Source organism: Jaminaea rosea (assembly GCF_003144245.1).
Source record: "Jaminaea rosea strain MCA 5214 unplaced genomic scaffold BDZ90scaffold_3, whole genome shotgun sequence".
Lineage (NCBI taxonomy): Eukaryota > Fungi > Basidiomycota > Exobasidiomycetes > Microstromatales > Jaminaea > Jaminaea rosea.
Genome location: NW_020289977.1, coordinates 115,808 through 139,734, shown reverse-complemented (window position 1 = coordinate 139,734; position 23,927 = coordinate 115,808). Strand labels below are relative to the sequence as shown.

The 23,927-nt window shown below is 59.2% G+C and overlaps 10 protein-coding genes across 10 annotated transcripts; 2 read left to right on the top strand and 8 right to left on the bottom strand.

Moving 5' to 3' along the window:
• Positions 1-1,670: 1,670 nt before the first annotated feature.
• Positions 1,671-2,637, bottom strand: BDZ90DRAFT_129613 (hypothetical protein). Its single transcript, XM_025503367.1, has one exon. It carries the CDS (start codon positions 2,541-2,543, stop codon positions 1,875-1,877), a length of 669 nt encoding a protein of 222 aa, XP_025363358.1. The 5' UTR covers positions 2,544-2,637; the 3' UTR covers positions 1,671-1,874.
• A 148-nt stretch (positions 2,638-2,785) lies between these two features.
• Positions 2,786-3,701, top strand: BDZ90DRAFT_226112 (hypothetical protein; the record flags this gene model as incomplete). Its single annotated transcript, XM_025504700.1, has 2 exons — positions 2,786-3,592; positions 3,678-3,701. The coding sequence occupies 2 exons, from the start codon at positions 2,786-2,788 to the stop codon at positions 3,699-3,701; spliced, it is 831 nt and encodes a 276-aa protein (XP_025363357.1).
• Positions 3,702-5,699: 1,998 nt separating this feature from the next.
• Positions 5,700-8,683, bottom strand: BDZ90DRAFT_230759 (RhoGAP-domain-containing protein). The gene is made up of 3 exons (XM_025505591.1): positions 8,018-8,683; positions 7,232-7,931; positions 5,700-7,155 (listed from the first exon to the last, which is right to left on the bottom strand). Exons 1-3 carry the CDS (start codon positions 8,456-8,458, stop codon positions 5,945-5,947), a joined length of 2,352 nt encoding a protein of 783 aa, XP_025363356.1. The 5' UTR covers positions 8,459-8,683; the 3' UTR covers positions 5,700-5,944.
• Positions 8,684-9,335: 652 nt separating this feature from the next.
• BDZ90DRAFT_217498 (hypothetical protein) lies at positions 9,336-10,425 on the bottom strand (the record flags this gene model as incomplete). Its single annotated transcript, XM_025504321.1, has 3 exons — positions 9,336-9,636; positions 9,751-9,964; positions 10,299-10,425. Coding segments are annotated over 3 exons (642 nt in total), but the record flags the coding sequence as incomplete, so codon positions are not given.
• A 3,228-nt stretch (positions 10,426-13,653) lies between these two features.
• On the bottom strand, positions 13,654-14,601 carry BDZ90DRAFT_217817 (hypothetical protein; the record flags this gene model as incomplete). Its single annotated transcript, XM_025504334.1, has 3 exons — positions 13,654-13,806; positions 13,864-14,248; positions 14,390-14,601. Coding segments are annotated over 3 exons (750 nt in total), but the record flags the coding sequence as incomplete, so codon positions are not given.
• BDZ90DRAFT_129442 (hypothetical protein) lies at positions 14,545-15,617 on the bottom strand. The gene has a single exon (XM_025503366.1). The coding sequence runs from the start codon at positions 15,436-15,438 to the stop codon at positions 14,692-14,694; it is 747 nt and encodes a 248-aa protein (XP_025363353.1). The 5' UTR covers positions 15,439-15,617; the 3' UTR covers positions 14,545-14,691.
• On the bottom strand, positions 15,618-16,566 carry BDZ90DRAFT_129437 (hypothetical protein). Its single transcript, XM_025503365.1, has one exon. The coding sequence runs from the start codon at positions 16,512-16,514 to the stop codon at positions 15,798-15,800; it is 717 nt and encodes a 238-aa protein (XP_025363352.1). The 5' UTR covers positions 16,515-16,566; the 3' UTR covers positions 15,618-15,797.
• Positions 16,567-17,042: 476 nt separating this feature from the next.
• Positions 17,043-19,581, bottom strand: BDZ90DRAFT_129434 (hypothetical protein). Its single transcript, XM_025503364.1, has 2 exons — positions 18,931-19,581; positions 17,043-18,867 (listed from the first exon to the last, which is right to left on the bottom strand). The coding sequence occupies exons 1-2, from the start codon at positions 19,366-19,368 to the stop codon at positions 17,251-17,253; spliced, it is 2,055 nt and encodes a 684-aa protein (XP_025363351.1). The 5' UTR covers positions 19,369-19,581; the 3' UTR covers positions 17,043-17,250.
• A 310-nt stretch (positions 19,582-19,891) lies between these two features.
• Positions 19,892-20,657, top strand: BDZ90DRAFT_278167 (four F5 protein; the record flags this gene model as incomplete). The annotated part of the gene is made up of 3 exons (XM_025509069.1): positions 19,892-19,898; positions 20,001-20,140; positions 20,228-20,657. The coding sequence occupies 3 exons, from the start codon at positions 19,892-19,894 to the stop codon at positions 20,273-20,275; spliced, it is 195 nt and encodes a 64-aa protein (XP_025363350.1). The 3' UTR covers positions 20,276-20,657.
• On the bottom strand, positions 20,369-23,813 carry BDZ90DRAFT_230755 (DNA mismatch repair protein MutL). Its single transcript, XM_025505590.1, has 2 exons — positions 23,546-23,813; positions 20,369-23,470 (listed from the first exon to the last, which is right to left on the bottom strand). The coding sequence occupies exons 1-2, from the start codon at positions 23,789-23,791 to the stop codon at positions 20,408-20,410; spliced, it is 3,309 nt and encodes a 1,102-aa protein (XP_025363349.1). The 5' UTR covers positions 23,792-23,813; the 3' UTR covers positions 20,369-20,407.
• Between the last annotated feature and the right edge of the window lie 114 nt (positions 23,814-23,927).

Below are 23,927 nucleotides of genomic sequence, written 5' to 3'. Positions count from 1 at the left end.
CACATTGGCTTGCTACAGCAGCTCGCCCCCGACTCTCTTCATAATTCCTCCACTCGTCATCGAGGGAAGATCAAGCATACCCACCGGCAAGAAGACTCACGAATCACACACGGGGAGGCGTGGAAGGACAAATAAGGGTAGCAAGGCAGGGCAAGCTTACCATTCGATGGCAGCAGAACTTTGCAACGCAAGACCAACCAGGATGTGAAGTGAGTAACGCGCGCGGGTCAGCTAACAGACCAGGTAAGGCCTTGTGCCCCCTTCTCTCCTCTCTTTTCTCCACGCTCTCCCTTATACGAGCCCCTGTTTCTTCCCCCACACCTTTCCCTTCGCGACGTCTTGTCACCCGTTACTCCCTCCTCTCCCTCTCCCTTCCCCTTGCTTCCCCTTAGCCCCCGAACAGCTGTCCTGCTTCTCCATGTCGTATCGCTTCGGTATTGTAGTCGTTCTGCTGGGAGAGCGATTTGCAATGAATGATTCGTGCGACTCAAGAGTTCATCATGGGCGAAGAGCTGGTGGCCGATATGGTGTTTCACGTACGACTCGACGAGAATTGACAGCTGTCCATACCATCGCTCGGCATTGCTGTCGCTTGCGCTTTGCGCGCTACCTTCGGTGATGTGCTCCTATTTGTGTACAACCTCGACATCTGAGTAGCCGGGACCTGTCGTCGTCAAGGCCAGAGAAGTCAAAGGTACCTTCCTGATTGGTACTCGACACCGGTACATCGCAGCAACGCATCGCACTGCGGCTCAACGCAGGTTGGTGATCCCGAGCCGGCATGCTACGGCAGGCGAGACGTCCCTTCAAAGCACCTGCTCGAACCCCTTTCTTCACGTCACGCAGCAAAGGTACGCGCAGTGCCGTGACCTCGCAGACATGCTGTACTAACATCGTCCCATCGTGTCAAGGTCAAGTGGAGCAGCGCGAGACCGCGGCGACAGGAGCGATTGAGAGCCTGTACAGTCTGGGCTTGCGCAGTTGTTGCGTACCATCGTCACCTCACTCTTTTTTGCGAAGGGAGTATACAGCGACGGCCGAATGAGCGCTACCGGACGTCTGCATCCCTCGAGAAAGACGGAGGCTTGGCACGCAGCCTAGCTGTCGCTTAAGCAGGAGATCGCTTCGTATGCCCTACAGCGTCGAGCATCCTGCCTTAGACCGGGGCTCGTCTATCTGTCTTGTCTGTTCGCTCTGTCCGCGAAAATAGAGCTCTTGGGAATGCGACGACGTTCGTGTGATAATCGTTCTCCCATCACCGAGCAGTCGAGGTCCCCTTGAAGAAATGCTGATGCTGCCTGCGGTCTGCGGAGTCCAGAGGAGACGGTAGCGCGTTCCTCGCCGCCTTGGAAGGGGCCGGCGGCGAGAGCGGCGGCGGCGTAGGCCGGTCGGCACTTGGACTTGGTCGAGTAAGGCGGGCCTATGCACGCTGCGAGCTGCAGTCGCGCCATCTCCTTTTCATTCATTCAACACTCATTCGAGTCTCCCTCAGGTTCAGCTTGAGGATTCCAGAATCGACAGCTGTGAGCTGAGTCCGTGTGTACATCTTTGACAGGCCGAATAGGCTGATCACGCAGACGGCAGGCACACGTACGTCCGTGCGAACTGCGGGCGAGCAGGCAGGCAGGCAGAAAGCAGTCGATGCGATGTATAGCTGCATCCTTGGTGATCCGTACTCACGCTCTCGCAGCCCAGACGACTGGGTGTTATCTCGTCCACAATCACTCAGGGGCACCTCGAGACAGCAAGCCTTGATCAAGTGTACATCTTCCCATGATCACCCATCGCGCTCGCGCTCAATCGACGGCCTCTAGCGTACGACACAGATTGATTTGTCCTCTGTTCCCCATTTTCACTTATTGGGAGCTCTCGGCTCATCGAACCAGGGAGGAGAAGGGACAGTGTGCTTGGTCCCCCTCGCCCTCCTTCGCGTTGACCCGTCCGCCCGCTCGCGGGGTGGGCGCGTCTGGTTGGACTTGGGACTTGTTCCCCGCTGCAATGGCGCGCAGGAATGCATCTGTGCACTCTGCATGGCGAGCTTCGAGAAGGGCGGACGACCGGAGATGAAGGAGGGAGATGTAGCGGGATGGAGCGGGGAGGGGGGGAAAGGAAGGAGGTATTGCATCGTCTATGCGAAGGAGGAGGGGGAGACGGCCAGGGCAGGGGGAAGAAAGCAGGGAGGCAGAGATAGCAGAGCGGTCGAAGCGAAGCTGTGGTTGAGGAGGAGGGGTTGGCATTCTTGGGACGAGGGAGGAGGAAGCGCGAAGAGGAGACGGCAGGCTGCAGCGGGCAATGGAAGAGAGAGCTTTGTAGACAGCAACTGGGTCCGCTGGGTAGATGAGCAGCCGCCTGGTGCCGCCCCTTCCGTTTGGTCCAAGTCCAAGTCGCGACATTCGATGAAGAAGACGTTGCGAGAGTGTGCGGACTTGGATTGGATGAACGAGAGCTGGGCTTGCTTGTGTACCTTTTGTATCCGATACCATTCGTCCCATCCTCAAGACCTTTTCCACTCTTTCCATCGTACCAAGTCGTGGCACCCTCATACCCGCCAGCTCTCTGACGTTTCAATACCCCAATCAGCTAGCCAGCCAGCCAGCCAGCCAGCCAGCCAGCCAGCCCGCGAGCGGCGCATATAGCCATGGCCGCCCACGTCGAATCACGAGTGGGCGCTCAATCACCAACCTCATCAACGCGCTCAGCCTCACCGTCAATCAAGAAGCGCATGTCCCTCTTCACTCGTCGAAGAGGCAGCGAGAAGCGACGAGGGTCAGAGGGGGATACGGCAATGCCCCCTGTGCCACCTCTGCCTGCGTTGCAGAGGCAATGGACATTGCCGGAGCAGGAGCGCAAGGCGCTCGTGTCTCCAGTCGAGGCGACGCCTTCTGCATCGTCTACGCCCAGCTCGCCCACCAAGATCGCTGGTCCTTCTTCGTCCTCCTCATCATCTACCAAGCCATCTCGACCAGCCCCTCGCCAAGTAGCAAGCTGCCCTCAGGCGCCCACGCAGGCCTTCCCCTCTCGCGAGCAGGAAGACCAACAACGCTTCGCAACTCACCCCTACCTCGCGCAGCTGGCCGCCGACTCATTGCGTGGCCATGGTCGAGTACGCTCTCACTTCAGCATCCCCGATGTCATGGTCACCGCCGCCGAGGAGGATGGCGAGGAGACTTACTTCGAGGTTCGCCTCGAAGAGGACAAGCGTCGCACACAGCTTTTCAACCACTCGGAGCCAGTCACGATCGACATGAGGGACATGGTAAATGTACCAGTCTCGCCGCCTATGGACAGTGCCGCTACGCTGGAGCCATTGGACGAAGGAGCAATGACTCCTACAGCACCGAAGCGGACTCGCAAGTCGTCGCTGCCGCTCATCTTCGGCCGCTCCTCAACGCCCAAGCCATCGAAGCAGCAGCAGCAGCAGCAGCAGCGCGACGCCGTTGCATCAGAAGAGGACGAGCCCCGTCGCTCGCGATCCCCATACCAACAACCAGCCTTCTCCTCCTCCGGCTCCCTCCCCTCAGCCGCAGCCTCTTCGCGGGACTCACTGCCGTCCAGCTCCAGCACCCCACGCACTCCTCCCTCGGACTTCCCCGTCAGTCCGCCTGACACCCCTTCGTCGGTCAATGATGGATTTGCTGCTGTCTGCGTGCCGCCCATGCCGCCGTCCATCTTGGCAGCCATCGCGCCTGTACCGTCCCTGAGTAAGAAGGAGCGCAAGCTCCGCGAGAAGGAGGAAGAAGCTTTGATGCGCGAGCTGGCAAAGGTGGACAAGATGGTCAGGTCACATGATGCTAAGCTGAGGAAGCAGCAGCAGCAGCAGCAGCAGCAACAGCAAGGGAGAGGGCGCAGCGCTTCCGAGAGTGAAAGCCAAGCCAGCGCGGCTACGATGTCGGGCTCCAACAAAGCCCGCAACGCCTTTAAGCGCATGACCCGCTTCTCCGTTTCGACCAAAGGCTCCGCAGGCGGAGTCGCGGCTTCGTACCAAGCAGCAGCGGGAGGCGTAGTAAGGAAGACCAGCGTTGTCCGCCGTGAAGCACCACCCGCCTCTACGGCCGCATCGACGAAGAAGGGGAAAGAGCCTCACTCCCCTCCCCAGCTTTCATCAGCTGCAGCAGCCATGGTGGCGGCCAATGGCGGGCCTCTTCGTCCTGTTCGCCCCCCTCCGCTCTTCTCCAGTCAGAGCGAGGCGGCAGAGATTCGCCGTTCTCTCGACCAGCAGCAGATGCGCCAGAATCAGCAACAGCAGCAGCAAGGTCGCCCCTCCGTGGAGCGTACGAAGGACAGCGATGAGTCTGAGCGTCCTACATTCACGGTTCAGGAGTGGCAGAATCTCGGCGAGACGAAATTTGACGGCGCAGTCGGCGTCGAGGCGGCGATGGATGGTGGAGTGTTCGCTAGGGGGCCAGTCGGCGCGATAGGAGAGGCGACGCCTGATGTGAGCTGGGAGGAGGCGCAGCCGCAGCCACGAGAGAGGGCGACTCAGTTCGATGGGCTGCTCGAGCAAGCTGGACTTGCTGAGCTTCAGCAGAGGCAGGGAGCGGGCGTGACTCGTCGTAATAGCCGTGGCGGAAGCCGGACGAACTCGCAACGACGCTCCTCTCGCACTGGGAGCGTGCTGGTGGATGGGCGACGACGCAGCGCCTTGCTGATGATGGGAGGCCAAGAGCAGCGTAGCGCTAGTGAGGACGACGGACCTTGGGAGGAGGAGGACACCCTCACTGCAGAGGCGCAACGTCGTGGTAGCGGCGAGGAGACGCCGAGGGCTCGTACGCCTGCAGTGGGCCACCCGATGTCAAGCCAGTCGACCAGACAGCCACCTTCAGCTGCGAATGGCCCTTCTCCTTCTGGCGCCTTCCCTTCTCTCCCCCTCCTCGACCTGGGCAAACGTATGTCCCGCGGAGACTTTGCAGGCTTCGCCGGCGCTTTCGACGATCTGGGCTCCTCCGCTGGCGGGCCAGCCGCTGGACTCGGGATGGTCATGCCCACCTCGGCTGCCCCAGCTGCAGTATCAAGGCCACGACGCCCTGCTCCTACCCCTTGCTCAGCCGCTGCTGCAGGAGGAAGACCCATCGGACCATCACCATCGGGCTCAATGGACTCCATCTCCAGCTCATCGATCTCCTCCTCCTCCTCCTCTTCAGGCAGCACAAGCGCTTCCTCCTCGTCGAGCTCGACGCCACACAGCTCTGCTTCTGCTCACTCTACGTCGTCTGGATCCATGCGCGCGAGGAGAGAGGCGAGATCTAGCACGCCACCCACCTCTTCGGGTGGTCCCGTGGCTGGGACAGGGAAGACGACGGTCTTCAAGTCAAAGGCGGCTGCTAGAGCTGCAAAGGCGGCTGCGGCCGCTGCAGCGGGAGCGACCGTTCCTCTGCCCCCGGCTGGCACGGGGATGAGGAGGGTCGCTAGGCCAGCCCCGCCGCCGATTTGAGAAGGGTAGGGAGGCACGCAGTCTGATGCTGCTACATGTGCGGCCACCGCCACTCGGTTTGGCCTTCCCTCTCTCATCTCATTTACCCCTTACTCCATCGCTTCGACCTCGACATTGCTTCATACCCCGCTTCCTTCTCGCACCGGCTCGCCCTCTTTGTATGTACTTTTTTGTTCTACTGAGAGCCCCACCTGCGAATTCACGGTATCTATTGCTCTGAGCATCTGCCAGCCGATCGTTCACTCGCTGCGTCTCGCAAAAGAGATGTGGTCGATCGCGGGCCCAAAAGGTATGAATTGAGTCATTGCACAACGGTGTAAGGGGCAACAGGTAGCGCCGCGCGAGGGCCGCGACGACGAAGGGGAAGGGGGAAGAGTCATGGGGGCAAAAACATTATGAGTGAGGGAGGTACTGTTGTCCTTCTCGACGAGGCGCTGAAGGATGAGGCGAGTAGAAGCAGCCCGTCTATCGTATCCGATCGTATGCGTCTTGCCCTCCGTTCGGTGGCCCTGACTACGCCCCCACATTAGCCCACGCCGCATCCCTCTCTCTCCTCGCCCTTTGCTCCTCCTGCTCAGCCGCCTCAATCTCGTCGTCCTCCAGGAAGATGTCGCGATAGTGCACCAAGATGGTCTCGACGGCCTTGCTCTGCGAAGCCATATCCGCCAGCGCTCCTCCAGAGCCATCGTCATCTGCGCCTCCTGTCGCCGACGTATCCTGATCCGTCGAATCAGCAGCTCCGTCTTCTCCCTGCTGGTTCTCAAACACCATGCCCTTCGGCGGTGGACCCAGCAATGTCGGTCCAAACACGATGGCTAGATTGCTCGCGCTCATCTGATTGACATCCTCTGCCCCCTTGACCCTATCCAGATGCCCCATAAGCGCCTTAAGTGTAGAGTAATTGGCGTCCGGCAGCAGATTGACCACCTCGTGCAGCCTAATATGCCTCAGTCGATCGTTCTCCACTTTCGCCGCGTCAATGAATGGACGATAGAGCTCCCAAGTGAGCAAGGGCTCGGGGAGCTCACGGAACCAAAGCTTGAGACAGCCAGAGACGATATTGATATCCGAAAGGGCTTCGCCGTCGTCCTCATTGAAGAGATCGACAGACGTCCAGTCGGCATCAAATTTGGCCTTAAGTCGTTGGACTTTGGAGGTCGTCCCGCTCAGACGGTAGATTCCCATATTCTCTTTGCCTACTTGCTCGACAGCTGCGCAGCACTTCTCGAGGATGCCGGGCACCTCCACGTTGTCGCGAGCCATCTGCGTCGCTAGGTCGACGCCAAAGATGGGGCGGGAAGGCTGATGCTGGGAGGCTGCGCCATTGTTCGAGGAGCCGCCGCCGTGCCCGTTGTTGTTGTGGCTCGACGATCCTGCACCGAACACGCTCGCCCCTCCATCCTCGTACTGCCCCTCCCTTCTCGGTCCCTTATAATCCCGCGCGTGCAACACGGTATAGTTCTGCATGAATGTCTTAAAGTCGGAGCGGTTGTCGATGAATTCTGCGGCTTGTTTCAGGCCGACAGACGACGTCTGCGCGGGGGTTGATGGTGTGGAGGAGGAAGTTCCCGCGTCGCCCACAGGGGTGATGACCATGCCATCGGCGAGGACGGTTGACTCGTATAGGTAGGCGTAGCGTGCGAGGTGGTATTGGAGGCCATTGTCAATCTCGTCTGCTGACTCTTTGAGGCTGCGTAGAATGCGAGGAAGTTGGAGGTTGAACCCTGCGCAGCGCCGAGAAGAATTGCAGGTCAGTCTCGAGGCCTGGGTATTGATCCCCTCTTGTGCGCGCCCACTCACACTCCTGCCTCATCTGCTGCGTCTGTAAAACCTCCCTTCTAAAGGTATCGGAAAGCTGTGATGTCCTCATCCTGGTCTCCTCCTCCTGCCGCATAAGCTGCTGTGGGTTCTTAGAATTCTTGAACAGCATTCCCCCCTTGCCTATCGCTTTACCCAGGGACCTGCCCTTTGTAGCGACGAGATTCTGTGACCCACCCGATCCACCGCTCCAAGATCCCGAAGCAGCATGCGACGCAGCGAGCTCCCCTCCCTTCCCTGACTCGCCCGACTTTACCAGGAGGATACGCTCCAGGTCCTCGGCGGCCGAGTCGAATCGGGCGCGCGCCTTCTCTACCGACGCCTCTGCCTCGACGAGGTTACGCTCCAGCCTCACGCCAGTATCCTTTGCCGTCTTGCGATTACGGTCTACCTCTTTGATCAAGTTGTTGAGCTCTTCGCTCATCTCGCCCAGCCTCTGCGCAAACTTCAGCCTGCTCTCTCCTAGGTGTTCATGCGTGGACAAGATGGTGTGATAGGAGGAGACGTAGCTGCCTGCCTTGCCGTCTACGGAGCCGTACGATTCGAGCGAAGCCTTGGACAGCTTGAGGAGCGAACGACCATACTCTTCTTCGAGGACGGCACGCTTCTTGAAGAAGTTGGCGGCTTCGCGACATGAGTTCATTGACTGTTTGATGCGCTCGTAGAGAAGGGGCAAGCCGACCTGCGAGAAGCGGAGATAGGACGCATGGAAGTGGGACGGTGAGCAGATGACTGCATATGAGCTGCTTCTTGCTATCTCGCACTCACATCTGTGTCACATAATGCTCTCAGTGTCGCCTCATCGAATGTGGTCGGCACGATCTCTCGCTGCGTCGGCTGCTGCTGCTGTTGCTGCTGCTGATTGTATGCTGTTGGCGAGAATGGCATCTTGGACGATGACCCAGCTATCGTCGTTGCGGTAGTGGATGCCGTCATATTGGCCGACTCGCTCGTGGTAGAAGTTCGCTCCTCTGTTGATCTTCTCGAGCTCATCGAGGGACGAGTGGGAAAGGCGGCGAGGGGCGGTGCGTTGGACGACGACATGGTCGGTGCGTCGGAGGCCATGCTGGACGAGAGACTGGTATATCGAGCGCTGGGCGTGGTATGACCGATTGCTTCGTTGGAGACGTCACTGCTCCCTCCTGGAGAGGTGCCAAAGACGTTGAGCTGTCCGTGGTTGGGGGAGAGGGTGGTGCGAGCCGATGCCATCAATGATGCTGGTCAACGTTGTTGAGGACGCGGCTATGCACAGACGGCAACGGCGGCGGGGTGGGCGGCACACGGAAATGAACCTTGTGTGCGTGAGTGTGTGTACGTGCCTCTGGTGCCTCTCCTTTCGTGGGCGTCACGTTCTAGCGTAGTGGGGATCAAGTTGCGAGAGAAGAAGAAAAGAAGGATACGCGGGCTCAGAGGCGGGGTGCGGGCAGGTGTTGGTTGGCTAGCCAAGCTAGCTAGCCAGCTGCTGCTGCTGCTACCAACGAGGCTTTGCTTTTGCTTTTGCTCTTGCGGGGCTCTTCTGGCGGCCTCGCCCGTCCCCACGGCCAAATGGCACTTGACCTCCGCCCGCCGTGCAGCCTCGCAGCCTGGTCTGGCGGCAGCCGCACTACGAGCGAGCGGGGCGTCGACCGTGGAGCTCCTATTGCAGCCGCGACTATCGAGTGCGAATCCTCGACATATACTCAAGCTTTTAAGCTACAACCTCTACGAAGAATCGATACCGCAGGCAGCCAGCAGGAGCGCTAGAAAGGACAAGTAGAACAGCGCCTGTCAGAAGCCTCCTCAGTAGTGGGACTTCGTCGTCTCTTCGTCAGAACCGCAGACCGCAATCGACTTGATCGCAGAATGTATGCCATTTGCGGACGAGGCAAAGAACGAAAAACGAATAACAACGATGGTATACCACCACCCCCTCTAGGTGGCCAAGAACGACTGCGTGTCTAGGTGACATTCTTTTCCACTTCCCCTTTGACGTGAGCCTGAATCTCAAGGAACCCTGATACCCACCAGCGGGGCATAACGATGCTGCCTAAGTTCCCCATAAAAGTCTGTATCCTCCATCACGACCCCTCGTGCCTCTCTCCTCAAATCACTTCTCCTTGTCGAGACTCGCCAGACTCTCTCTCCTCGACGAAGAGGCCGACGTTGTTGCAGATACAGCTCCCGCCCCCGATGCCGAAGCCGAAGTCGGCGCCGACGCCGCAGCGGCGGTAGTGTAGTTACGAATCGGTGCGAGCACCCCTTGCCCAGCAAGAGTCCGCGTAAGCGGTGTGCTCTCCAATGACCCGGGGAAGCGGCGTGGCGAGTAGTTCTCAAAGATGACCGACGTGACTGAGGTGACAATGCCGCCCGCCAATGACGGGGACGACGACGATGAGGGGACAAGCCCACTGCCTCCCATCGAGCCACTTGCAGCAGCAGTGGTGTTGCTCGTCCCATCCGGTTGGCTCTGCGCCATTTGATCGTCCTCCTTGTCCTCTTCTGCGTGCGGCGTTCCCATCAACCGTATCAGATTGAAGCGCAGCGCGAACATTCCCTCATCCTTGATGCTCAAGTCTGGGAAGACGAAGAAGCAAGCCATCGTCTGTCCATCCAAGTCCTTGACCAGATGTCCGCTCGAGTACGTCTTGCCTTCGAGGCGACGCGTTGTTGGGGTTGGAGTGGGTGCGACTGGGGCCGAGAAAGAGGGCGAGGAGCCAGCGGGGTCGGATGCTGATGCTGAAGATGAGGAAGAGGGCGACCCTGAAGATGGCGTGGCGCTCGACGAGGCGCGAGCTGCTTCTGTAGCTGCTGGATTGGATGTGGGTATTGAAGGTGGAAGCTGAGGCGCTGGTTTCGGGGGCGAGCCCGCGGAGCTGTCCGATGAAGGCCGCCGGCCATCGCGAGCTGCAGTTGTCGCTGATGTCGGGTCCTGGACGAGGGCAGCTGGTAACAGTAGTACCTGCACGCAGAAGACAGATGATGTAGTTGCACTGAGCAATGTCCGTGAAAGCCTGACGGTCAGCACGGGTCGACAGTAGGCGGGAGGACTCAACTCACTCGGTATCGATACTGCCGTCCGGGCGATAGATGACGAGCTGACAGATGGGAGGCGGATCGATAGGCCTGCGCTCCCTAGATCCAAGGGCGCATTGTCGACCTCGCTGAGGCTGTTGACGTATAACAAGTTCATAGCGTCGTCTGCGAGCGGGAAGAGATGGTAATCAGAACGTCAGGACAGACCATTAGGGAAATCAGCAAGGCCAAATTGCACCGACCTCGGTCTGGAGGAGGTGGACGTCCGTGTCCCATCTTGAGGTCCAGCTACTGCTGATGACGACGAAGATGACGGTGAGGGATGAGATGCAGCCGCGTCTGCCGTCCTCGAGTGACGCCGCTGCTGCTGTTGAGGCAGCATCCCTTTGTGCACGAAAAGACCAGCGTCCGCAAGCGAATCCTGGCTCGCGTCCGTTCAATGGTCTAGCTCGATGTTTTGTTACCACCTCCCTCCCCTCAAACCCACGGGGATCGCGGGAGGAAGGCGCGAGAGACGGAGATGGGAATCGCTGGTGAACAACGAGAAGACAAAGAGGTGTGCAGCCTAGCGTCGTCCCGCCGCCGCTTGTCTAGACTCGCCCTTTCCAGCGTGCGTCTGCGGTCTCTGCCTCTATGAGTTTGCTACGTATAGCTGCCGATGGCTCCCGCGGCAAGTTCCGAGATCCGCTGTATTACAACGGAGCTTATTGACTCCCTGTCGCCCGTCTGATTGTCAGGTCAACGATGTCGCCGGAGCGAGCGGCTTACCGCTGATTGCGGCGGTGCAGTTGCGGTTGCGAAGTCCCTCTCTACAGCTGCGCGTGTGGTACGCTTCGCTTGACGCTAGTCAACAAGTGCCAAACAAGCCTCTCTCTGAGCTATGTGAAGGAGGGGCGCGGGGCCTCACCGTCGATTGACGGCTGCCTGAGCTTCCTTGGCAAGTAAACGACCGAGCGAGGTTTACGCGGCGCAGCGTCGCGTTGCGGTGCAGTAGCGACCTGGTTGCTGTGCAGAGGCGAGAACAGGAGGACGGCGTGGGAAGAATGGTGATGCGTAGCGGTGGTCTTCCGTGACTAGTGACTTAGCCGCCTGCTGATCAAAGCCTGCCTGAGGTACCACGCTAAGATGCAGAAGATGATGAAGCAAGATGAAGCAAGATGACCAGACACGGGACGTCTGCTGCCACGGGGGGCGGAGACAAGGCGAAGGCGAAGCCGAAGACGAGGACGGAATGTTTGCGAGGCGGTCGAAGGGTTGGGTTGACGTACTTCTTCCGTGATTGACGTTTGATGCAGTAGTGGGGAGATAGGGAGCGTTAGCTCGGTAGACTCTAGAGGAGAGAAGGAGGAAGGGAGGGAGGGACGGAGGGAAGAGGTGACAAGGGGAGGAGAAGTTGCGATCGGTGAATAGAGAGAAAAGGGAAGGGAGCAAGCGCTAGGCAAAGGGCATACACGCGAAGCCCGAGGGCGCCAGTTGGTGATCCAGTGAGTGTGACCTGCGTGGGAGCTGCATCGTCGATTGCGTACGTCTCCACTAGCCTAGGCTACCACCGCCAAACACCGCGCGAGTGAGTGTCGCATCCAAACGGCTGGTTCACTAGATCGGAGTCGTGCAGAGAAGCGGCGGCGGCTTGCTCGGACCTTCCATCGGTGCATGCGTCTCTACAGAGTCTGACGATGACGATGACGACGACGGCATTGACAACTACGAAGGTGAGGCCGACGACTTTGAGGGGGCGGCAGCGGCACCGGTGGCGGCGGCGGCGGCAAAATGGGGAGGTTAGGGCGAAAGTCGAGCGGCCAGTCTCAACTAGATTGGCTTGAGACGACGCGAGCTAACGGCAGGCGTCAGTACTTTTCGCCACAATTGCCTCACATAGCTCCGTGAGTTTTTGAGCGAGGAGCTTAGCCGTCTGCCATGCTCAGCGTGGGTTGACGGGATTGAAGAGCAGCAGGCAGCAACAACAGGAACAGTCCAACGGCAGCAGCGTCACAACGAGCGTACCCCGCGACTGTCAAACAAGCTCTCTGACGGTCCGTGGCGTAGAATCGGAGAGGGAAATGGGCCGGATTGTCTAGCGGCAGCTCGATGCCCAGACGACGGCGACCGTCGGAGGGGAGGACGAGATGCAGCCGCCTGGCTGCACAAATTAAGCTGTGGGCCTGTCAGAGTCAGGACCCATCAACGATCTTAGTCTAAGTCTCACTCAGGACGTACCGGGCGTGGCTTGCGAATTTTGGAACGGCTTCACGCGGATGATGATGGCAAAGGCCGCGGCTTCTCGCCATCTCATCAAGAAGTGAGAGTCAGTCTGCGAGCGTGAGGGAGAGGCCGAAAGGGGGGATCGAGGTCTAGCTTGGCCTCATCCGCATAGCATGACATGACATGGCATCAATCGCCGCCAAGCAGTCGCATTGATGTCTGTCCGCGATTTGCGCTACATTTTGAGGCACGCGAGTCGCGCGTACCATCCACAGAGAGTGAGCGAGTGGATGCCCGGGCCGTTGATCAGGGACCAACCCCGACAATAGTAACCAGCCACACCGGGAGATCGGGATCTCAATCTCACTGTGTCGTCTCTCTCGCACGAGGAGTCTTGTGACGTAGTGACGAGCAAAGTGAGGAGGCTAACCAAAAGAGAGGAAGCCAGCAGCCCACCGCTTCTCTTCCCCTTCGAGAGGTGCCCACTCCTCATCCAGCACCATGATGTCGGTGACCAATCGGAGCGTTATGCACGCACTCTGAGACCAAGAGTCGTCGGTAACACGTCCACCTCGTTTGGACCTTCACGCAGCCTGCAATCGGGCTAGTCTACCAGATTGTACCGAAAGACCGTTTGCGGTCCCTTTCCAGGACATGACGTCCTCGCGTCCTTGTCAAGACAAGAAAAGAATCTGAGCTAATCGAGAGATGCGACTGACACGACCGTGCGACAACAAAGGCCTACTAAATCCGAGGTGCAGGGTTGCAGCGTGGCGCCACTTCAAGCGGATGAACTTCTTCCGCGGTGGGCAAAGAGCGAGCAGAGCAGAGAACGTCCGCGGACTGACCGAAGGGCACGCACGCACCTCAATCGCACTTGGGCGACCGGCCGACATGAATGCCGTGACTACGATGCAACAGGTCGATGACATTAGCGAGACTTGAAGGTTTTACACAGAGACCTACGAAGAGTACCGGAATCGAGAGCGAAAGAGGAAGCTGAATGTGGTATGTAGCCGGTGAAGAGGGATAGAAATGGCAGCTCACGAGGATCACCAAGGAGGGGTAACGTGACCGTGACGAGAGGCCCAAAGAACGTGAACTGTAATGCGGGTCCGTTGGCCTTACGACAAGAACGGAGACGGCCCGTCAACGAGCGATTGCTCGTGGATCCGACTTTGACGTCCAGCTCAATCGGTGTGCTCCCCCTGTGGCAAGGGCAAAGCAGCTCCTTGCCGAGCAAAATGACGCGTCAGGTCAGTGACGTACGGTGCTATGTATTCCGAAGCCAATTGGACGTTGAAGGGGCTTGTCTGTATCGTGGCCAAGACGGCGCTCGCTGACTGTGAGGTCGACGCATCTCCCGAGGTCGGTTCATTGGTGTCAGCCGCAGCCGTAACTGAGGTGGTCGAAGTAGAGCTCGGCAGTCGCAGCAGCGTGGCCCGCAGCCTGTATCGACCTCGTACGCGGACGCAGACCTCCGGGAAGAAGAAGAAGGTAGCTAGGGGTCCGTCCGTGGAGCGGAACACTTGCGGACTGGCGGTGAGGCTACCGTAGAGCATGCGCAGAGGGTGCGTGAGGATGCCTGAAGGGGATGAGGTGCTGACCGGGCCGCTAGCATCTGTATTTTCAGCCGTGCCAGCTCCGGCGGATCCCGAGACGACTGCTTGTGTGGGTGGTGGGGATGAGGACGAGGCTGTCGCTGCGGCAGTCGATCTGGCTATTTGGCGGGACGACCTCCGAACGGGAGGACTCGTGACGCTGCCACTAGTTGCGGCGCTGGTGCTGGTGCCACCTTCAATGCTGCTACCACCGGCCTCGTCCGCTGCGGTGTCTGCGCTATCTCGACGGCGCTTCTGACGAGTCTCGCTGACACGAGCAGACGCTGCCACCTCACCCTGAGTCGTCGTCGCCGCCGCAAGGGACGAAATCATGTCGGCCGTCTGCCCTGACTCGGTAGTGAGCTGAACTTGACAGAGTAGCCACGAGCCTTCTACATCACTAGGGAGCTCTCGGCCGTCGCGCGTGTCGAATACGCGAAGCCGGAGGATTAGCGGAGGTGCAAGAGGGAGTCGGGAGAGGAGATTGGAGCCGAAAGCAGACCCATCTGTAGGCTCTTGAATCGAGACGAGCTCGTAGCGGCTACAACGACACGAAGGCAGTCAGGTACGCTTGTGAGCCGCTGCTTATCATCTTTCTCATTCTGCTTTGCTCTGCTCAAGATCTACTCACCGATGGGAGAAATCCATGGCTCGCTGCACGGATCGAGGCTCCAGCGCCTGTACCGATCCACTGAGACTGCCACTCGCCGAACGTGTATAAGTTGGCGTTGGCGGTGGAGGTGAGCGAGGAGTCGAGGCACCAAGTGAACGACGGCGGCTTGGCCTACGACGCTTTGGCCTGCTCGAGGAAGGTGATGTTGGCGGGGAAGACGAGGGAGAGCGACGATGAGAAGGGGTGGAAGCAGAAGTTGCAGGGTCACCAGCGCCTGAGACTTTGGTACCAGCATCGCTTGGGCCGATGCCCACACCACTCGAGGCCGTCGATCTCGAAGCGTGCCCCTTTCTGCCGCTTGCACTACCACTGCTGCTAGTCGGCATTTGCTCTTGTGTTGCCCCTGCTTCTCTCCTCGTAATACCTGCTGACGAGGAGGACGATGCAGTCGGCGTCGACGAGCGGCGCCTCAGTCGCCGGGTAAAGACTCTATCCGGTGGAGGCGCCGCTAGGAATGGATACGAGTGAGAGGCGGGTAGTCTTGACGGTGCTGCCGTCGACGTCTGTTCCGCTGTTTCGTTGCGATCGCTATGCGCCGGCCCAGAGTCGAATGCCGTGTCCGTCGTACCTGATGATGAGCCTGCTGCCAAGACCGGTGCGGGTCGTGATTGGCCCTCTTCGTTGCCTTCTGTCGCAGAATGCGGAGAGCGCCGTAACGAGGGCAGTGATCGCCGCCCGCGACCTCTACTGGGTCCTGCCATGGTGACAGCAACGAACAAGGCACGAGGTGACTTTCGCTGTCAATGGCCTTGATCGCTCGGAGCTGGCTGAAACGGAGCTCCAGCAGAGCCTTGCACCCTGCTCCGCTCCTCTGCGACCGCGCTACGCTTCGTAGACGAATACGAGAGACGAGAGTTATCCACGAAGAGTATCGCCTCGCGATAATGCTGATGCTGAAGCTGATGCTGGAATGAAGAAAGAGGAATTTGTAAGAAGAGAGGAAGCAAGGTAGCCTTGGACCATCCTATCACGGCGACGGCTGCACCTCCTTCGCTCCTTGCTCGCCTTGGCTACTTGGGTCCAAGCACCAAGCAAGACGAAATCTGCGGCCGCTATTCCCCTAGCAGGTGCTGTCGCTGTCGGTGCTGCTGCTGCTGCTACTGGTACTCCGAGGCAACGGTTCGCTAGCTAGTGGCAGATGAAAAATAGAGGGGAGCGAGGCAGAAAAGCGGTGCGACGAGACGGGAGGTCTCAGATGTCTCAGATCCTCGGTCACTCGCACGACCCAAACAATCGGCATCGTGGTGGTGGCATGACTAGGAGCGGTGCTGGAGGAGGGAGAGGAGGGTTTAGGAGGATATACCGGAGGTAGAAAAAAGAGCTGACGATGAAAAGACGGCGCTTCCAATCGGAGATCATCATGCTCGAAGGTGCAACATGCGCGCACAAGCATGCTGGGCGGGGTGACAGTGTGTGTGGGATCGACACTAGTTCCCATGGGCTCGAAGCTCGGCGATGGCAGCAGCAGCGGCGGTGCAATAAGAAGAGCTTCCGTCTTCGTCGCCTTGCAATTAGTTGGCCGAGGTTTAGGCGACCAAAGCCGATGAAAGCTGATAGGGATGTGGGCTGCGAAAGGGAAGGGGACTGCTGGTTCTCGACCTCGCTCTTCGTACACTCTTCTTGCATTAGCGCCGTACGGTAAGACTACCAACGACTGACACTTGAGACTTGCCATGAGAAGGGTGACGAGAGAGAGAGACTCCCAGCGAGTCGTCTGGGGGCAGCCAAGGAGCCAAACAAGGGTGCTTCTCGCGTCTCGTCGACGTGGGCTCGGCATAGCAAAAAGTCGACGGCGGTGTGGGTGGGCACTGCAGCCGGAAGCGTTCGAGGGGGTTGAGGCGGACGGGCGGGCGGGCGGGCGGAGAGGCGAACCGTTGCCCAGGTTCCAGATTGCGCCCCGCCAGATCACCCGAGGTTGAGGGTGAGTGAGGGTCCGCGGCCCTCGGGCAACGAGGGTATGCGCACCAAGCCAAGGCCAGGCCAGGCTAGGCCGGGCTCGACTGATGAGAGAGCTGGCCGAGACGTCTTGTCTCAGTGACGCTGCGACGCTACGGCGCTGCGACGACACGACACGACACGACATGACTTGACACGACATGAAGCTGGTAGCTCGCTCGATTGATCGCTCGCTCCTACGCTCACTCAGGAGTCAGGACCACAATGTGACACTCGCGCATCCGCATCGACGTCGACACGAGATCGGTAGATACATCTACGAGCGATCTCTAGCTTCTTTCCCACACAGCCGAAGGCGCGCATTGTGCTCTGCATCGATTCCAAGATAGGGGTTCGCGTGATGGAGGAGACGACCCGAGGAAGACTTTCGCGCGAGTTGCGGACGAGTGCCGTGCCATGATAGGTAATGGTAGGGCGGGACAATCCATTTGCTCACTCAGATCGCAGCAATACGGCCCAAGAATGGGGGAGCAATTGCCGCTCGTTGACAAAACATGAGAGGAGGCGAAATACACGAACAGACGGTGAGGAGGGCGAGAAGACTTGACCCGGTCGTATCAATACGCGCTCTCGAGCATCGACATCTTTTGGTGCTCCGACGCTTCGCCACCGAGGTTGTTGATCACATTCTCAATCGAGGTTCCCGGGTTGCCGCCAAATCGCACGATAGTGGCGTGGCGCACCAAGCAGTCTTTCACGTCGTGCCACCCGCTCGACAAGGGCTGGCTAATAGCCGTCGTGGCTACGACGTCGTCTACTAGGAACACGCAATAGATGCCTAAGCCAGTGGCATAGTGCGATTTGACAGCCGGCGCGATCTTGTAGCTTGAGTAGCCCTTGATCCGGCCGTGGCCCCAGACTTCGTTGTTGGGAGCGTCGTAGGGGAATTCGCTCTGGTAGAAGAAGACCTGACCGCGTTCTCCGTTCCAGAGGGCTTGATACTCCTGGCAATGCTCGGCAAAGAGGCCGTAGCAGATGACATCGTCTGCGTCGACGATTATGCCGTTTTTGCACGGGTTGAGGTACCACCCCACTCCACTACCGTGATCCGCCCTCCAGAGCCACGTGTTATCCAAGATGGTATCCTTGAGATTGACCTGCAACATGCTCGCCGTCCTGCCCAGCCCAGCCCCACCCACGCGGAAGAAGACGTCGCTCAGCACGGTAGGCGATGCCATGTGATCTTTTGGGGACTTGGCATCGCCCACTTTGCACAAGGTCGACGACATGTGCGGGCCTGCGTCGAGGAGCAAGCCAGCGAGGTGGACGCCATCCACGTCCGAGATGTTGATGGCCGGCGTACCGTTCATCGGCTTGAGCGTGGCGAGGCCCATGCCTAGGAGAATCGTGTCCGGCTTCGTGACTTGGAGTGCGCTATCCAATTGATAGATGCCCGGTGTGAAGAGGATCGACTGGCCCTTGGCTAGAACGGCATTGAGCGTGCGACTCGTCTCGCCCGTAGGGGTCGCAATGTGGAACTGAGCAACAGGGATCTGCTTCGTAGTGGCGCTCGCAGCCTTGCCCCCACTTGGCGTAGCAACAGCACTCCAGCTAGGGCCCGTGCTCTTCTCCCTCACCGCAGGGACGTTGATGAGCAATTCCTGCTGATCATTGACGGAAAAGTAGGGCTTCTCGCGCACGGCTGGCGTCTTCTTGACCGTCGAGTAGGGCTTGCTCGGCCAATTCTCCTCGGGCGCACCACGACAGCCAACGAACACCTGTGCATATGCTCCGCCGGTGTAGTTCTTCATGCCCGAATTGCGCAGAAAGTACTGCTGTTGAGTGCCATTGTCAATGACGCCGTCGACGAGCGAGTCGGCGATGAAACCGCCGCTCGACCAGCCGCCGTGGTCCGAGAGTACCATGTCACCCATGACGTGGACACGGCGCACCCAGGTGGCCTGAGAGGTGGCCCAGACGAGCTTCTTTTCATCTTCGGCAATGGAAGGGATGACGGTGAGATTCTCGATGCCGCGCCAGAAGTTGATAGTAGCGTTATTGCCGTCCATCCAGTCTGCCTTGGCGCGAACCGCACCGTCGAAGACAGTGTCCTGAGGCGAGTCGCCAAGGCCGTGTACGGTGGTGTAGTAGCCGACTTTAACGTCGAGCTTGTAGCGGCCGGGGAGGAAGAGGAGCGCCCAACGATCTGCGCCGAACTGATTGTCCACTTGCGCCTGCCGCAGCGTGATCTCGTGTCAGCAGAAGACCTCAAGGTGTTCACATCAGCGAGAGCTCACCTTGTACACGTCATTGACTTGCTGTTGGATTACGTCCATCTGTTGGTCAGGAGAGAAGACGAGCACCTTAGGGCCCATCTCGAGCTGCTGAACAGGCATCGTTGCAGGAGCTCCGTTCCCATTGGAGGGCGCAGCCTTCTTGGGCGTCGGATACGCTGGAGTCACGGGCGTTGGAGGAGCTGGCGTACCTGCAGCGCTATAGTCGCTATCATTGCCATCGCCGTTGCGCTGCTTGCTTTTACCCAGCGATGCCTTGCTACGGCGGCGCTGAAGAATGCCAGATCGCTGGGCCGACGTCTCGGACTCGTCACCAGATGCGCCGCTGTCCCCCTTAGTCTTCATGCTCTTGACGCTGAGTTTGCGGCGCATCTTGCCTGCCAGGCCGCCATTCTTGCTAGGGTCAGAGGTCGAGGAGAGAGCGTCAGAGTCTTTGGCCATGCTGATTGGAGTGAGGTATCAGTGGATGGAAGGGTGAGGAATGAAGAGGACATGAGCGTCCTAAGGATTCAGCGCTGGATGTCAAGGCCGCCATCGTGGAAAGAGGGGTCTCGATGGCGAGGGGTCAGGCGGTCCGAGCGAACTCATTTCGAAGACGATGCTCTCGCTGGCCTCGTACGGCGCGACGGCAAAGACAGGGGTCCCTTCACTTGAATCAGTCCATGACAAGCTACACCCTCCGACCTCGCCAAGGGGACTTCATTGCCTCGGATGAGGTGTCAGGTCCATCTTCAAGCTGTCCTTATTCAGGGGCCGTAAACAAGTAGAGAAAGAGCGTTAATGAGATGGCGGATCGAGGTGCGGGGATCAGGCGATGCGCTCGCCGCGTGGCCTGTCTGTGCGTTCTCCCGGCCTCGGCGGAGGCAATTCAAGCCGAGTGGAAAGCGGCGTCGCCTTCCGCTGCTTCGCCTCGCTCTTGCGTTCCCATCGTCCGCTTCGATACGACTTGGTTGAGCAAAGCAGCATGGCCCGTGAGTCGACGACGATGCTGCGCTCTAGCCATGTTCAGTCCCAATGATCGCGGACCTTCTGACGAATCTACTTTCTCCACTCGCTCCCTCGCTCCTTTGCAGGCGGCAACCAACGAGATCTCGCCCGCGAAAAGGCAAACAAGAAGGCGGCGGCTGCGGGCAAGGGCAAAGTCAAGGATGATGGTTTGACGGTCACGCAGAGGAAGGAGAGGGACGCTCAGGCCATGAGAGAGAAGCAGCTGGTGAGTGGAAGAAGCAGCCAGCTGGAAGCTCATGTCGGCGAGTGAGGCGCTGACCCATTCCTGTCCGCCATCCCGCTCGCCGAGCAGAAGAGGGATGCTGAGAAGGCTGCAGAGGCGGCTGCGGGTAAGAAGTAAAGGCTGTCCCTGCCCCCCTCAATCAATGGCAGACCTCTTGTAACATCATCATCACCACCATCATCATCAAAGGCGATCATTACTTATCATTATACACAGCCCACGAGTAGCGCGATCCGCAAACGCACCCACTCACAGTGCCCCCGCATTCCCCCACATAACCTCCCTTCTCCCTTTTCCCGCCTCTGCGCCCACGCTCCTCAAACAAGCCAAATGCCGCATCGTTGGCCTTCCGTGCGGGCAGTTCCAAGGCTGCTCAATAGTCCCCATATGGCGCACGATCCCGCGCATCTGCCTTTTACTCAAAGCCGTCCCAATCATGACACTCTTCCTGCAAGCCCGAGAAGCCCACATAGCTCTCGCCTTACTACAGCGGACGGACATTGCCTTGACTGAGCCGGGCGTGACGTCTCGTAGCTGGTAGAGAAGCTCTTCTAGGTCGCGGGCGCCGAAAGTCACATTCTTGCTTACAGGCTGGGAGATGAGATGCACCCTCGAGCCGGCTGGGAGGGACTCGTCGATGCTAACTTCAAAGCCGTTGGCGCTCAATGCGTCCAAGTGCTGAGTAGCCACAAGCTCGTCGGTGGCTGACAGCTCCAGCGCTCGCGGGACAATGAGGCGTTGGCTTCTCATCTTGGTTTGGGTTTGGAGGGTCTCGAAGTTGAACTTCTCGTCCGAAGCGTGTTGGTCGATGATGAAGAGGTCGTCCATGCCCGCTCCAGCTACTCCCACACCAGAGTCTTTGGCACTCCTCCTTCTGCGGGCGATGATGAAGCCCAAGTTGAATTGACCGAGGATCTCCATCTCTGCGAAATCGGTCTTGCTGATCACGCGCTCCAGTCTGCTTTCCACGTCAGCGAAGTTGGCATTCTCAATGCCCGCCTCGGAGAGGTCGACCTCCGCATCCTCATTGCCTTGCTCGTTGGCTTCGCTTGATCGCTGCGTTGTACGCATGCTGGACAAGCGCTCGGCTAGGGAAGCAATGTCGATAGCCAATGTGCCCGCAGCGGCTGTGCATAGCGGTCGCTCTCGATGGCTCTGTGAGGGTGCGGCGCCGTTGCCGGCCTCATCGTCGCCTTCATCTAGGCCAGCGAGGTTGCGGCGTCTCTCATCGTCGTCCTCATCGGCCTCCGCACCGTCTCGTGAGACGTGCTTAGACTTGCGTAGCTGCTCAGCGTCGTCTTCTCCATCCTCGCTTCCATCGCCACGGTCAGCCTGCGGCGCGGGATGCTCTACCATATCTGACGCCTCTTGCTCTCCAGCCTCCAGCTGTGACTCCGGTAGCGATTCGCGATACTCTAGATCCTCAACGGGCTGGAGCGCTGCGCCGGCGGGCGACTCTTGCGCTTCTTCTTCCGCCCTTTGCTCAGCCTCGATCTCGCCATGCTCTTCTCCTGTTGCATCGTCTCTTTCCCCGTCCTCATCGACCGCCGGCGCCTCACTCTGAGGAGCCTTGTACCGGGCGAGCATCTGATGAAGAGTTTGTGACGGCTGCTTTGATCGAGCGACCAGGGCGGCTGGCATGGAGGCTGATGGTCTGCTGGAGGGATTCGTGGAGGAGCGGGCAGGCGGTAGATAGGGAAAAGACGGAGCAGCGCTTGTGCTTGTGCTTCTGCGAGCGCTAAATGGAGCTGCTGCGGCTGATACGTTGCCGTTGAGTCTTGATGGGATCGCAGCGGTGGAGCGACGTGTGCTTGACAGTGTAGAAGGGTCCGCTGTATCCTCGTCCGACTCGTCAATTTCGTCTGAGCGTGACGGGGCTTGCGGAGTGATGTCTTCGTCCTGCTCCCCCTCATCTTCGACACTATCTCTCCCTGCAGCCTCTTCCATCATCTCTTCGTCCTCGTCCTCGTCCTCCTGCCCCTCATCCCTCGCTATCGCTGACGAGGTCCTGGTAGCCGGAGCCGGAGCACTCGCCATCGGCAACTTCTGCTGCGTTCCCCCAATCATATTGACAGCCAACGTACTCCTCGCGGGAGCCCACAGCTCCTCCAATGCAGCCTTGAGCGCCTCGACAAGCTGGCTTTCCTCATGCAGGAAGATGGTGCGCTTATCCGGGCTCACGTTGACATCGTAGCTCTCCGTCGGTAGCAGGAAGTCAGCAACGACGATGGGTACTTGATTCATATTGAAGTGGCGATACACCTCGTTGAAGGCGCGCGTCACCTTGACGTTGTCCCAGGGGCGACCGTTGATGTAGAGGTATTGCCTGTCCGTCGAGGTGCGGCCTGAGCCTCGAGTGGGGCGAGAGATGAGCCCACGGACGGATATGGCCTGGCGGTTGGACGTGTCGATATCGTCTTGCTGATCTTCGTCGTCTTCGCTAGCGCTGTTCGCCTCGTCCTCCCTGCCTGAGGCGGCATCGTCTTCCTCGCCCCCTAAAGCTTCGCCGTCGTCGTCTGAGGATTTGCGCGTCCTTTTGCTGGGTGCTCTGGGCTTCGCGGATCCTGCCACCTGACCTAGCCGTCTCTTCGGTCTACCACGCTCAATCTCGAGGTCAAGCTTCAACTCCTGCACAGCAGCGGGCGCCTTGGACCCAAAAAGGGCAGCGAAGTTGCGCATCAAATAGTCTGGCGAGCTGGCCGAAGAGATGGTGAGGGCGACATTCTTGCGTGGCTGCGTGCCGTTGCTGCTGCTGCTGCCAGCCCCACCACTGCCGCTGGAAGGGCCGGTGGTATTCGAGCTGCTCCACCTCACTCCCTTAGAGATGAGCGCATAAGCCTGCAGAAGGGCCTGTGCCTTTCCATACTCCCTCTTGCAGTTCCTCTCCAGCTCCCTGCGACGGACCGGCAAACCCTGAAAGAGACCATTGACAGATACAGTCGTCCCGCGCTGCCTTGCCAGCTTCTTCTCGCAGCTCACCAAGCTGCCATCCTTACCCAGCTCCACCAGCGTTCCCATCGGCGCCTCATCCTGTGTAGCTGTTAGCAGCGTCACGTCCGCATGCGCGCAGAGGGATGCGAGTGCTTCGCCACGAAAGCCAAAGGTGGTGACCGTAGTGAGGTCGTCGAAGCGGGCCAGCTTGGAGGTGTGATGAGGTAGGGCGACATTGCCGTAGTCGTGCGAAGCGATGCCATGCCCATTGTCGATGACTTCGATACCGTCGAGGCCAAAATTCTTGAATCGGACCTCGATACTGGTCGAGCGAGCGTCGAGAGCATTTTCTACCAGCTCTTTGACCGCGGATGTAAGGTCCTACGAGTGTGTGGGGAGGAGGGCTCAGTCGGTGGTGACGTAGCGCCGAGCCTGCATACATGCGTCTTGACTCACAAGAATAACTTGGCCGCTCGTAATCCGATGAACGTCCGAGCGAGAGATGGCTTTAATGCCTGAAGCTGAGGAAGAAGCATCGTCGCCCAGCCCAGCTACTGTGGTCGACGCCTCCGCCTGCTCACGTTCGCCGCTGCCCTCCTCATCGATATTGTCGCTGCTTCTCTCGCCGATTGGCAGCTGACTGGTAGCGATTGATGTGGAAGCTGTCGCGCCCGCCGTTGTCCTGGGCTTGAAGCGGCCCATCGCTCAGTCCATTGAGGAGAGGATGATGTGAGGAAGGGAGAGGCAACGACGCCCGCCTGCACGGACTGCAACTTTTGGCCTTCAGTCCGCCCTCACGGACGGAGACAAGAGCGACCGACGCGCCCATCTCAGTGAC

Coding starts and splice junctions, on each gene's coding strand:
- BDZ90DRAFT_129613 (XM_025503367.1), bottom strand. CDS start 2,543: ATGAGGGTGCCACGACTTGGTACGATGGAAAGAGTGGAAAAGGTCTTG.
- BDZ90DRAFT_230759 (XM_025505591.1), bottom strand. CDS start 8,458: ATGGCATCGGCTCGCACCACCCTCTCCCCCAACCACGGACAGCTCAAC. Junction 7,932..8,017: donor GAGCATTATGTGACACAGAT/GTGAGTGCGAGA, acceptor CGCTTCTCGCAG/GTCGGCTTGCCCCTTCTCTA. Junction 7,156..7,231: donor GCAGCAGATGAGGCAGGAGT/GTGAGTGGGCGC, acceptor GGCGCTGCGCAG/GGTTCAACCTCCAACTTCCT.
- BDZ90DRAFT_129442 (XM_025503366.1), bottom strand. CDS start 15,438: ATGGCAGGACCCAGTAGAGGTCGCGGGCGGCGATCACTGCCCTCGTTA.
- BDZ90DRAFT_129437 (XM_025503365.1), bottom strand. CDS start 16,514: ATGCCGAGCCCACGTCGACGAGACGCGAGAAGCACCCTTGTTTGGCTC.
- BDZ90DRAFT_129434 (XM_025503364.1), bottom strand. CDS start 19,368: ATGGCCAAAGACTCTGACGCTCTCTCCTCGACCTCTGACCCTAGCAAG. Junction 18,868..18,930: donor AAGTCAATGACGTGTACAAG/GTGAGCTCTCGC, acceptor ACGCTGCGGCAG/GCGCAAGTGGACAATCAGTT.
- BDZ90DRAFT_230755 (XM_025505590.1), bottom strand. CDS start 23,791: ATGGGCCGCTTCAAGCCCAGGACAACGGCGGGCGCGACAGCTTCCACA. Junction 23,471..23,545: donor CGAGCGGCCAAGTTATTCTT/GTGAGTCAAGAC, acceptor ACACACTCGTAG/GACCTTACATCCGCGGTCAA.